Source organism: Mesocricetus auratus, unplaced genomic scaffold (assembly GCF_017639785.1).
Source record: "Mesocricetus auratus isolate SY011 unplaced genomic scaffold, BCM_Maur_2.0 Super-Scaffold_6730, whole genome shotgun sequence".
NCBI lineage: Eukaryota > Metazoa > Chordata > Mammalia > Rodentia > Cricetidae > Mesocricetus > Mesocricetus auratus.
In genome coordinates this window covers 97,200,484-97,214,553 of record NW_024429184.1, presented here as the reverse complement: position 1 = coordinate 97,214,553, position 14,070 = coordinate 97,200,484, and the positions used below count along the sequence as shown (strand labels likewise).

Genomic DNA, 14,070 nt, shown 5'->3' with positions numbered 1-14,070 from the left:
CCTTTTTTCCATCAGAAGAAATATTCTCCTTCATCCTGGTACAAAACTTCTTTCGTTTAGATGGGAAACTAGAGGGCTGCTTTTGTTTGCTTTACATCTCAAGGATTCTTTATATTAATGGTGCTTTGAAATGGGTCTGTACTGCATCTATCTGTAATAGCAGCTGTGATAAATCCTTCCACTTCTAACCCCCAGACCTCATATAATAGGGAACATATGTGCTCTTGAAGAGAACACCAAAGCATGGCCTATGAAAGAAAGTAATACAATTTGTTTAAATGGTAACAAGTGTTCTCTGTAAGGATCAAGGCAAAGTCATCCCCTTGATCTGCCAAATTAGGGTCAATGAATTTCAACTTTACCAAGTACTAGTTGACCTTTTTTACTTTGCCCATCAGAAGACTAGGAGCAGAAGGTCATTTTCAATTGTTACACTGCAACCAGGTCCATGAGAAGTTGCAATTACTAATCAAATTTGTAAAAATGATTGCCATGTTTAAAAGTTTTAAATTTCTCACTATGAACCTTTATGAACACATGAATTTGGAAAATGGGAAGCAAGGGGAAAGTTCACCCATAATGTTAGCCCACTGGACAGCTGATATTAATGAATTACCATACACGTAGTCATTTTCTTCTTCCTGTAATATGTGGTAGTATGGTTTTATAATATAACTGCAATCATACCTCTTTGTAGACAAATAATCATCACTTGAATAATTTCTATTATTTCATATGCATTTATATTTTATACTATAAATGTCTTTATGGTATGTATAAATACATATACAAATATTAATCAATTTATTTTCATAACCATACTATGAGTCAATGATTTCCTATAACCCTTGTGATTGTAGATTTTTATACTCCAGGACTGCCAAAGAAATCACTTTGTGCTCTCCTGTGTTACATGCTGGTGCAGGAAGGACACAACAGTGCTGGTTGCTACATTTCTCTCGCTCCCTGATTCTAAACCATTGTTTCCCCCACTGGGTTTCTCGACTCTTCATTCATGAATGAAGCATGTGTGCTTTACTATAGTGCCATTTGGTTCATCTTGATTCTTCCCAATTTCCTAACTTCATTCGAACATCAAATTTGTTATTCAGCCAACACCACTAAATTATTTGACTTAAAATATCTGATATTTTAAATCCCTAAACTCCACTTTCTGGTAACAGTCACTGTATGTATTTTTTAGGTGCATACACTGCCCCTATACAGGGTTTCAATATATATCATTGGCAGGTGTGGAACTGGCTATGTAGACCAGGCTTGCCTGGAATTCATAGAGGATCATCTGCCCCTGCTTTCCAAGTGCTGAGATTAAAAGGCACTATACCTCCTTTCCTGGCTTCTGTTTATAGACTTGCATCGTCTATTTTTGTATGCATGTATGTGTTGTTGGGGGACAGGTTATGAGCAGGTGAGTGAGAGCACGTGCCTGCAGAGTGCAGAAGAGGGTATCTTTTCCTTGAGCAGGAGCTACTGCTACCTTCCCTGGTCCTCTGCAAGAGCAGGAAGTGCTCTTAACTGATGAACTACCTGCACAGCCCTTCCTTTATATGTGGATGAACCAATTTTTCCTACTACTATATCCTGTTCTTCACATTCCAGGTTCTGCTGCCTTGCTTCTTTGCTTACGATACTACACATCTTTCCCTTCGTTCACATTCAGTCTACAGCCGATACATATTCTCTATTCCTTTTCTATATCGGATGAACAGAGGACAAGCACAAATGTATCCTGTGTGTTGCAGTCACTAGGTCTCCTGTCCCTCAGCTGGACATATTAGTGCTGCTCCAGTACATGCCCTCCAACTTCAGCTGAACCCATTTTTTCTTTCATGCATTTATATCAGGTGCTCCCCTACTTAATTAACTCACTTTCATATTTCTTCAATGGATTTTTTCAGCCTTTTGTTCTCTTTCAGAGACATTGCCTCTCATTCATCCAGGACACCTGCACCAGACAGTGGTGCCTCCTTTTTCTTCAGTGTGCAAGAATTTCAGAAAGTTGTTCCCTTAAGATAGTAAGCTGTGTCTACCTAGGGGTGGAAAACCCTCCAGCAATTGTCATACAACTGGGAACTTTAGAGTTAATCTATTTAAAACTAGGATGGAAAATAAGGAACTCAGTGTGAACACAGAACTCAATATAACATTTGGAATCTTGGGCAGTTTGTTAAGGCTGGAAGAATACAAAACATATAAGAGGGTATGGGAAGAAGACCGAGTTAATTTGCATGAGGATCTGACTTTAGATTCCATGCACCCATGTAGAAAGCTGGGAAAGGCAATGTGTGTCTATAACGTCCATGCTAGGGATGCAGAAATAGGTAGATCCATAGATCTCATTAGCCATACAGCCTAGCTGAACCAGTGGACCTCAGGCTTGGTGAGGGATCTTAACTCAAAAATCAAGGTGGAAAGCAACTGAAAAAGACTTCTGACGTCAATCCTCTGTCATGTGTATTCAGGTCGACCTGCACACTCAGGCACATATATATGCCACACAGACAGAAAAATGAGGACTATAAACAAATAACAATCCTAATATTTGTGGAAAATATGCTATTCTAGGAACATCAGATATGAAATATAGAAGTGAGTAGTGACTAGATTTTCTCTGTAATGATCCATGTGACATGTAGATTTTTTTCAGTTTTAGTTTAACATATGATTAATCATGTTGATGTCTTTTAGGTATAGCTTACTTGAATGGAATGTGTAGTGAAAAGAGAAAGTGTATTATTGCTGAAGACAATGGCCTGAACCTTGCATTTACAATTGCTCACGAAATGGGTCACAAGTAAGTAAAAGCCATCACCATATTGTGTACATTTAGCACATAGATTAATAATGTGAGTTATTGGGATCCATGTGTGTTTTTGATTCTTTTCTTTGGCGTCCAAGTGCTTTAAAACTTTGAAGAACTCAGTGTAAGAAGTAGAGGGAAGTAATGCAGAGCACATTTTGCAACCTGTAACCGTTCCTGACACTTTGAATAAAGCCCCATTATGCTGTTTCAGTCTTCAAGATAGTGCATCAAGATGATGCATGACTGATTTCACTATACATTCCCAAGTAAATATTGGGACAGCCGTGAAACTAAAAAGCAATGTGTGTTTCCAACAATCACTCAAGAAAATCCCACCAGACAAGTGACAATACGACACAATAGCATAATCTGTTACTATCAGCACAGACTGAATGAATTAATCTGCACAGTTTAAGCAAACAGTGAAATGAGACACATCATTAACATGCAGTTAGCACAGTTAACTTGATTCCAGGCATTATTTTTCAAATCCAAGCACCTTCCACACACTGGTTCATTTAGTACATCACACAAGAGGATGAGTACAGCCATAGTAGTTTTGATTTTCTATTTTATTGAAAATAGATTTTTCCATAAAATATATATTTTGATTATGGTTTCCATTCCCCCAACTCCTATCAAATCCTTCTCATTCCTTCTCCCATCCAAATTCATACCCTTTCTTTCTCTCTCGTTAAAAAGCAAACATGTATCTAAATAACAATAAAATTTAAAATTAGTAAAATAAAAAGATAAGATAAAACAAAAACAAACAAAATGATACATGACAACCCAAAACAGAAGAAAAAGATCCAACAAGAACATGCAAGAAGCCCATACAGACTCAGAGAGACACATGTTCATACACACAGGAATCCCACGAAAACATAACACCAGAAACCATAACATATTCACAAAAAAAACCTACAAGAAAAAAATTTAAATGCCTTGATAAAGTATCATGAGACAAAGAACTAACAAAAAAAGTCATTGTGTTTGTTTTGTCTTTGACTGCTGGGCACAGGACCTGAGGTTGTCATTCTACCAGTGTCATTAATCCCGATGATAATCAGTCAACAACATTCACACGTTCTTAAGTTCTCAGAGGAGTAATCTGAGGACTGAGTGCTGTTGTGCTCCCAGGTTATAGCAAAAAAAAAAATCAGAAACTTTATTTGCCTTCTCAAAGTTATAAAAATGGCATTTATTGGAGTAGGGATTTGACCACAAGCCATTGAATGCCAGTCATAGTTTTCTGGATTTCTACACTAAGTTAGCTGCTATCCTTGGACCTAAGGGTTCCTCCAGCAAATTGGGTGTAATACTTTGGTGATTGGATTGCTTTAAGGTTTAATGACATAAAAGCTTTTCATGTGTTTTCAAGAAGTTTATTGTAGTAGACATGGTATAGACTGGGGACAGACTGAATTGTGAATGTAAGCTTCTCAGTTTCCTGGTCACATCCCCAGTGGAAACGTAGTCAAGTCTTACCAAGAAAGATAATCTTTAAGAAAGCCCTGCTCATCCGCAGGTTTCTATCTTCACTTCCATGCCCCGCGTTTATTGTTGCTATCTATTAATCTGTTATCAAATTAATAAGTCAAAAACTATGGTATAAGCAGATAGAGCTGTAATATAAACAGATAGAGCCATTAAGCAGAATGAAAGGGTATGGTAGATGGAGTGAAACAAGCCCCACTCAGAAAAGACAGTTATCACATTTTCTCTCATTTGTGATTCAAAGTTATGTACTGCATATTTTATGACATGGAATCATAAGAGAGACTTGGGGAGGATATCGGCAGGAAGGAAAGAGTAGAAGGTTAGGGGAGGGTTTGGGAACAAATATGGTCAGATCACATGATATACTGGAAAGAAATTGTCTTTATGAAACTAATGGCTATGTATAGTGAATATATGCCAAAAGTTTTGACCAAATAAAGAAATTTAGACTCTGGAAACTGTCATCTCTTAAGATTTTTAGAGCAAGACTTTTACACTGAATTTAGTGATGAGTCCAGGTCAATTTATTTACTGTGTTGTGTTGCCTAGAATTCTCTACAGCAAGTGTGTCTCGTGTCTCCCTCTACCACTTATACTTTGGCCAATGTCACACATTCCTCCACTGAGTGAGTAAAAGGGACAGATTGTTAGAGACAGGCAGTCCTTCACTCACAGTTTTGCAGTTGGAAGGATCCTTGTATTTTTGCTTTTCTTCTCATTGTAGGGTGGTTGCGATTATAATTCTGTATGTGCTGAATGAGTGGTAGATACTCACTTGGTAAGAAAAAATGTTAAATTGCTTTTTCAGTGGTAGCTTTAAACACATTCTACATAGCAATAGCATACAACTATTCATCAATGTTCACCAAAAATAAATGGCAGTTCTAATTATGCCCAACATACACTGTATTTTAAGGACACAGATATTAAAGGTCACTAGAAATATGGGCCTGAAGGTCCTGGATTTATTGAATAGTCCTTTGTAGATAATGAAAGGTTAAAGTTTGAGTTGAAACATAAATGAAGATTTGCATTAGGAAAGCATTTTACTACAGAGTAATGACACATGTTAGACTAGAATTAACTGTTCCAGGCAAAATTAAATTGAAGTCAGTTGACAGATGGTTTGAATAATGGTATAAAGAGTAGGTTTTAGCTAGTGTATCATTAGTTCTCAGAACTTTGAGTAAGTAAGAATCATCCAGAAAATGTACTAAAGTGAAGTTTCTGAGCCTCTCGCCGTCAATGTTCTCTTTCGGTTGACGGTAGTAAGTCCAGGGAATGTACAGTCGAACCAACTTCATGGCAATCTCCAAGCCCTGTCGTTCTGTTGCAGGTCATCCATTCATCACATGTTCAGCATCTCTTCTTGTTGATAAAAACAAAAAGAATTTACACTGGAGGCTGGGGATTTGATGTGGCATAAGTGGATAGGGTCAGAACTTGTCTTCATTGATGACAGTAGTGGCAGCAAAGCAGGGACAGGGAGGAGATGTGTAAGATAAAATCCTCTCAGGACCTAAGTAAGCAAGAACTCCCCAACCCTAGTAAATAGTAAACGTAGTCATAGGAGAACTTGATCTAGATCATATCCTTGATCCCATCTCCTAGGACACTAATGTGTATTTTGAGTTTATCAAGTGTGTGCAACACTGGTAGGTAGGTTTAAGGAAATGCAGGGAAAGTTTAAGGAAACCTCTTATGGCTGCATTTTTGATTTTTCCTTTTTTTAACCTATGTGTTTTGTTTTGTTTTGTTTTTTCTTTTGAACTGGAGATACAACTAGGAAAGCATTTTAGCACACATCTAATTTGTTGCCTCATCTTACACATATTTTAGAAATGCTAATGTAAATACTTGTTGCATGGATGTTTTTGTAAATTAAAATGAGTTAAATGATTAAAAAATAAAAGTTCACAAAAGATTTTAAACTCTTATAATTCCTCACATCTAACCATTTGTTATGAGGACACAGCAGTGTAGTTATATCAAATCACATATATTCATTCATTGAATGTAATCAAATGCCATTTTATGGAAATGGGCTTGTTTCTCCTTTTTAAAAATTATTTTTACATAATATACAGCCTCTAGAGATAGTATTACATCATGAAAAATATTAACACATGCACCAGAAGATCCCCTTGTAATTTAATTTTTGAGAATTTCATACATGAAAATTGTAATTGCATTATTTCCTTACTTCTCAAGATCATGAACTGTTCTTTAATTATTATTGTTATGCTGAGTCCAGTTATTGTCAGTTACATGTGTTTAACCTGGCCATTGGGATTAGATGATCTGGTAGTTCATCCCTGAAGGAAACTGACTGTCCCTCTCTCGCAGTCACTGATTTTCTGTAGCTCTTCACTTAGGGATGGGCCTTGGGATATTTTTCCCATCTAAATTCAACTGATGCTCTTATGAGGATCTTGTTCAGGCAAAGATACTTTTGAGATTTCATGGGTGCAGTTTCCTTGTCAGCTCTAGAAGACACTTTCTCACAGAAGGTCTCCTGGTCCTTGGCTCATTCAGTCTTTCCACCCCTCTTCCGTGCTGTTCCATGATCCTTAAGGATTACATTGTGAATACACCAGTTGATTCTAAGCACCATGAGCCACTTCTGTGTATTTTGACATTGTGTATGTCTGAAGAACCCTCCATCTGTTTCAAGAGCTTTTATGATAAGAAATGAGAGCTACATTTACCTATGTGCCTAAGTACTGAGAATACAGGTAGGAATTTTATTGGTTTAGAGAAAAAATGGTAGTAGCAGTTTCCTCTCTAGGGTCTGTGGTCTCCTGATAGGAGTAGTTGGTTGCAGGCATGAATTCCTTTCTATTTAGTGTGACTTAAGTTCAATAACACGACTTCTTTTTAAATTCATTTTTCGCTTTACATACCAAGCCCAGTTTCTCCTCCCCCCCCCTTCTCCTGTCCCCTACCTCCCCCTTCTCACCCCCCCCATCCACTCCTTAGGGCAGTTAACAAAGTCTGGATACCCAGTTGAGGCAGGACCAAATTCTTACTCCTTTATCAAGGCTGAGCAAGGTATCCCACCATAGGGAATGAGCTCCAAAAAGCCAGTTCATGCACCTGGGATAGGTGCCACTTGCCAGCCCCTCTCCAAAAGATCAAGTCACATAACTGTCACCCACATTCAGAGGGCCTACTTCAGTCCCATGCAGGTTCCCCAGCTGTCAGCCCATAGTCCATGAGCTCCCACTAGATCGGGTCAGGTGTCTTTGTGGTTTTCCCCATCATGATCTTGATGCCTCCTTGTTCATATGATCCCTCTCCCCTCTGTTCACGTGAACTCCAAGGCGCTCAGCCCAGTGATTGGCTGTGGGTCACTGCATCTACTTCCATCAGTTACTGGATATAGGTTCTATGATGACAATTAGTGTAATTGTCTAATTATCCTAATCTGATTAAAGGGAAGGCACTTTCAGACACCCTCTCCACTATTACTAGGAGTCTTAGCTGGGGTCATTCCTGTAGATTCCTGAGAATTTCTCTAGCACCAGGTTTCTCCCTAACCTCATAGTGGCCCCCTCTATCAAGATATCTCTTTCATTGCTCTCCCCTTTTGTCCCTCCCTCAACTTGGTCTTCTTGAACCCTCATGTTCCCATTCCCCCATCCCCTTCCTTCTACCCCCTCCCAGTTTACCCAGGTCATCTGAACTATTTCCCCTTCTTGGTGCCCTCCATTGTGACCCTCTTCGAGTCCCCCTTTCATGGGTTTACAGATTATACTCTGGTTACCCTTTGCTTTACATCTAATATCCACTTATGAGTGAATACATACTTGTTTGACACAATTGTTTGTTATCCCTAATATATAAGTGCACTATTGCACCCTTGGGGATATCTCACCATTCTGGTCATATTGTGATTATCAGGCATTACAGCTGAGTAAGATTCTTGGGTATGCTGTAATTTGTGGCTTTGGAGGGAAGCACTATTATGCTTCCCTCCCAACCTCCCATTCTCCCTACCATCTCCCCACCCCACCCTCCAGCCATTCCTCAGAGGGGGTGAGGCCTCCCACGGGGGATCATCAAAGTCTGTTACATCATCTGGGGCAGGACCAAGGTCCTCCCTATTGTATCTAGACTGAACAAAGTATCCCTCCATAGGGAATGGACTCCAAAGAGCCAGTTCATACACTAGGGATAAATATCCAATTCCACTGCCAGCAGCCCCATAAACTGCCCAAGCCCCCCACTGTCACCTACATTCAGAGGGCCTAGTTTGGTCTTATGCAGGTTCCCTAGCTGTCAGTCTGGAGTCAGTGAGCTCCCATTGTTCGGGTCAGCTGTTTTCGTGGGTTTCCCCAGCATGGTCTTGACCCCTTTGCTCATATTATTACTCCTCCCTCCCTATGACTGAACTCCAGGAGTTTGGCCCAGTGCTTAGCTGTGGATCTGCTCCCATCATCCCTATTGCTTTTTAAAACATCTTTAGTGCTGTTTGTCTATTCCTCCTACCTCCACCTTCTGGGTTAGAGAAAAACTCTTGTCTTTTAAAATATTACTGTTTACAAATCGAATCCTTTCCAAATGACTCCCATAATGGGAGTGAATGCATGTGTTCTCCAACTCTTCCAACATCGGAAGGGACCATCTTCAAGATCCAAGCCAGTCTCCAGCTTTCCGTCGGCTGTCCTCAGGATATCACAAAAACTTCCTGGCAAGGACTTTTAAACAAGTTGAGAAGTTTTATAAGATAAAAATATTTTTTCAGTTGACTTGACAACCATGTAGAATGTTAGTGGAGAGTTTATTTGCCCAAGGCTTTTTGTCAAAATGAATTTAAACTGAGATTATTAAAATATAGTTCAGTTGCACAGCATGCTGAGAGGTGTTACTAATGTCTTACTTTGAAAATGTTTTCCATGCAGTGTACACTGCGTGGTTACAGAACGGTGTATATAGAGAGATGTGTTTCTGCTAAAAACAGGGGAGGCATAAAAAAAACCCTCAGAGCACAAATCATCTGGTAAAATCGAGTTTGGTGCAGAAAGAGAAGCCCTAGAGTGAGGTGCTTCAGAGGTCTGTCTGTCTGAGCATTGAACTAAGAGGAAATGCATCTAAGTCACATGTCCTGCCATGACCTCAGAGCTGTCCTCATCTGTAAAATAGAAGCCGTCCTAATGGGAACAGTTTGGGGCTACTATGAAGGTTAAATGATATCATTGGAAATGACTAATGTATTGACCGGCACAGATAAGGATTAACAATTGTTTTATTTCACAGCTGTAGAGTCAAGACTTAGCAATGTTTCTTGATGATTCCAGATGTGCTTCAAAATAGCCATAGCCAAATATTTTGGTAATCCGTTCTGATGTGAGTCATACAGGAAATGTTAATGATCAATAAATAATAATTCCATCATCAGATCTTTCCATGGTTCAAGCTGAGATCTAAGTGATAATCAGGTTCCCAGAGGGAAAATGGTCATCAGAATAAGAAGCTGCCCTCTTCTTCAACTGGAAAATCACATCACTCCTTTGGAAACGGACAAATCTCTACATCTTGGAAGTTAAATCTCCCAAATGGATACGTTACTTTAGTTTTATTGTTGTGTTTGTAAAATTCCAACATTTGTGCATGAGTCTAAAGACTGCTTCAGTGGGAGAACTGATCACATTCCATACCATCAGTCAGAGGCTGTTAATTAAAGCAGTGCCCCATGAGGATGCTGGGGTCAAATCTACCAGGGAGATGAGGCAGTGGTACTTCCAGAGACTGAATCAGAAGCGAGGGCTGGCAGGTGTAGTCAGGCATCCCAAGGAGTCTGTGAGATTGTGGTAAGCTTACAGGTGTTTGTTTCATTTTTTTTTTTTTTTTTGGTTTTTACGAGACAGGGTTTCTCTGTATTGTTTTCGAGGCTGTCGGTCCAGCCCAGACTCGAACTCACAGAGATCTGCCTGCCTCTGCCTCCCGAGTGCTGGGATTAAAGGCGTGCGCCACCACCGCCCGGCTTCATTTTTTATTTGAAAATATTTTCATAAGTATATTTTGATCACGTTTTCCCTTGCACATCTCCTCTCAGATCCTCCCCACCTGCCTACATACACATCCAACTTGTTTATTCAATAACTAAGCAAACTAATTCTTGCTCTGGTAGTTTTCTTAATGAGCCTTAAGCCCACCCTTTCAACAAATAAAGCAAACACAGCACATTGCCTGGATCTCTGTGTATCTTTTGTCAAAAGAGACTAATGCAATAAAATTCTCTTATTTACTCCCTCAGTATAAAGTGGCCTCTATGAGGTGACTTTGTAAACAATTTTCAACAGCCCACTTAGTTTTTACAGCAAGGGATAGGTAGGAGAGTGCTCTAATGTTCACAGTTACTTTGATACTAGTGTTCAATTTGCTTTTCTTCAGTCATTCTCAGTGGAGCTGTTTTATATACATCCTATACAAGGTCTTACTTTTTCTTGTGGTCATCAACCTTTGAAAGCATTTTCTCTTCCTGTATTTTATGTCAATTATGCCATTAATATGTGTTAATGCAGACCCAGTTCAAAGACATTCATGAAAAATGGAAACATTGTTAACTAGTGAGTGATTTCTGGTTCTGAAAGTGAATAGTTACATTTGATAGTACATTTTTTAATTTTTTAATCAAAATTATCATACCTAAAGGAATTATACCTAATTAATATACTTTATATTCTTGCAGAATACAGATGAGGTTGGTTACTTCCATGTCAGTTTATGCTTTAAAAAACTATTGTCATAATAAATTTTATTCAAATTTTTAATTTATATATTTAATACCCTTTATTTTGGTTTTAGAACAAGTCTAATTATAATCACCCAGAACAACTTTGATGAAAATTCTAACTGTATTCTAAACTACTATGTAAATATTCTTGGAAACTTTCACTGAAAATTTTTTAGTTTTTATTTAAAACTAAGTCAGATGAAGTAGAATATTTCACTAACATACCTTTGTTGGAAACGTTGCATATATTAAACAAACTTTTCTCTTTCTGCTTTTTCAATTTTAGCCCCTGTTCATGAGTGATTACATCAAAATCCTGAGTTTGAGAACTTATCAGACATTATACTAATTTTGTTCTTAAAGAAAAGTGATTCTGGTTGAGCTATGTAGAGTGTGGGTTCTAGATGCTAGCTAGATATTTGGGGAGCCTAAAATGTCCTTGTGCTAAAGAATTTTGAAAATAACTGAAGTACAACTTAGAGAATATTGAACATTACTCTTCACAAAACCCTTTGGTAAGTTAAGGCAAATGAGTGAGGTAGAGGTTAGTAAGAGTCTTTTAGCAATCATCTGCAGATGTCTTGAATTATGTTATCTATTAATTAGAATGTATTTGGGCAAAGAGCTGGAAGAAAGACACCTTAGAGGTTAAGGGTAAGGTATGGACTGCACAATGCCAGTGTGTGATGGCTGATTATGACCTTATAAATCACCTTTCATCTCCTTTATTATTTCCAGCTGTAGGCTAATCTTCACTAGCTGGATATGTAATTATTCCTAAAACATGGGGTCATTTTACTAGGTGGTAAAAAAAATCTCTTGTGTTCATTTTGACAGGGTTTTGTCATGTTCACTATGGTTTGCTTATTCAGTAATTTCTCAATGTAGAAAACTGTTTTTCCTTCTCATGTTGTAGGAGTGAGGCCTGTGGGGCATGTCGTTATTAAGGACACCACTTGTCCCCATTGGTTTTAGGGAAAGGCCTGTGGCAAATAGCTGCTGTGTACACTTCCTGTCTACATATTGTTAAGGAGAGGCCTGAGGATCAATAACTACTTTGGATGATGTTGTCCATCCCCATGTTCTTAGATGTAAGGTCTGTATCCCCATGTTCATGGGGATATGGACTGTGAAACACATACTTACTGTGGAAGTTCATGTCCTCATGTTTTTAGGAGTGAGTCCTGTGGGGTACATAGTTACTATGGAAACATTCCCATGCTACAGTGTAGACTCTTCTGGGGCTCATTAATTATTACATTAGTTATTGGTGTCACTGTCTTTCTTCCTTCCTTCCTTCCTTTCTTTCTTTCTTTCTTTCTTTCTTTTTTTCTACCCCTCTCTCCCTTCCTTCCTTCTTTACTTCCCTTCTTCCTCCCTCTTCTTCCTCTTCTTCTTTTTTTATATTTTGGTTGTGACCCTAGCCTTTAATGACTGAGTCATCTCTCTAGTCATTTTTTGTTGTTGTTTTTCATTTGTTTTGGCGTTGGCTTGTTTATTTTGAGACAAGGTTCTAATAAAAAAATGTTTAATGTCATGCTTACATTAAAATTTTTATATTGAGTCAGAAAAGATGAAAGAGCCTCATGGTGTGTATATTGAGCATAGGAAATGCTAAGTAATAGTGAATTATAAGAAAGTAAAAAACATAGTTGAGAAATGCTAAGTTATTTTAAATAAATAAAGGATGAAGGGCCTAGTTCTTCATTGGGCCATCTGGAAACTGCTATAGTGGGGCTCAAGATGGCCAATTCATGTTAAAGTCGGCTTTTATTATGGATCCATTTCACAGGGGTAAATTAGGTGTAAAGAGAGGGAGAATGTCAGTAAAACATACTGGACTAAGACAAGGGAAGAGTATCATATTAATTGTCTCCATTGTCAAATAAAAATAATTCATCATCTCCATCAAGTTGCAGCAGGAATAGAAAGGAGATAAAAGTTGAGAGAAATATTTAGGGATCATATTGGACAAGCCTTTCCCCAAACACATTGATTGTTTGGGAGTAGGACAAAGTGTTGGTATGATCATTTGGAATACAGTACCTAGCTAAACCAAACTGAACACCAGAGGAAAAAGAGGACAGGTCCAAATAAAAGCATCAAAGAAGAAAAACTTAAAATTCTATTGAAGATGTTTCTAAAGTACCTATTTGGGGATGAGCCAAATTTTCAGAGTAGAATCTCTACTTAAATAAACAGATTTATGATTCAGTAGAAAAGGTAATGATGGCCAAGAAGTTTTCCAAGAGATATTTTTGTTATTTGAGGTGTATGGAAGAATATGGAGTTGTGAATCAGATGAAGGAAATGTTCCAAGAAGTTAGTTGTTCATTTTGATTTAGTATGGCTAAAAGGTACATCATAGTTTAGAAGAACAAACTACTTCAGGCAAAGGCAATAATCCAATGAGATTGAATGAAAATTTGCAATTTTTATCCATATAAACAATGCAATAATATGTGTACAATTTATCCAGTATCTTAAATGTAGCTAAGCATGCACTTTGAATATGTGTTTTGAATACATGTTTTGAAAGTGTTCTTAATCGAATTACATTATTTACTTTAAGCCTGGTTGATAAAATTTAAAAATAAATGCAATTTGATATTTGATCTTATTTTTAAACTAATTTCTTCCAAATAAAATTTCCCATTAGATGTTTTGACTGCCATGCCACTATAGTAATAACAGATATAAAAATATCATTTACTTAACATGAATCCTTTTCTTTCGATTATATTCTAAATCAGCATGGGCATCAATCATGACAATGACCACCCATCATGCGCTGATGGACTTCATATCATGTCTGGTGAATGGATCAAAGGACAAAATCTTGGTGATGTTTCATGGTCCAGGTGTAGCAAGGAAGATTTGGAAAGATTTCTCAGGTAGTAGTGTCACTAATTACTTTTTCATTGTGACTATTTATGTGTTCCTGCTGAATGCCAACCAGTAAAGGCAGTGTGACAAAGTGGAAAGTCAACTGTACAGTAGAACC

The 14,070-nt window shown here is 37.9% G+C and overlaps 1 protein-coding gene across 3 annotated transcripts in view; it reads left to right on the top strand.

Moving 5' to 3' along the window:
- Positions 1 to 14,070, top strand: part of Adamts19 (ADAM metallopeptidase with thrombospondin type 1 motif 19) — a 188,124-nt gene that overhangs the window by 75,619 nt on the left and 98,435 nt on the right. For all 3 annotated transcript variants that reach the window (XM_040741782.1, XM_005069088.4, XM_040741783.1), the window contains exons 8-9: positions 2,710 to 2,815; positions 13,820 to 13,960. In XM_040741782.1, the coding sequence (XP_040597716.1) occupies positions 2,710 to 2,815; positions 13,820 to 13,960 (247 nt within the window). The remainder of the gene's footprint in view (positions 1 to 2,709; positions 2,816 to 13,819; positions 13,961 to 14,070) is intronic.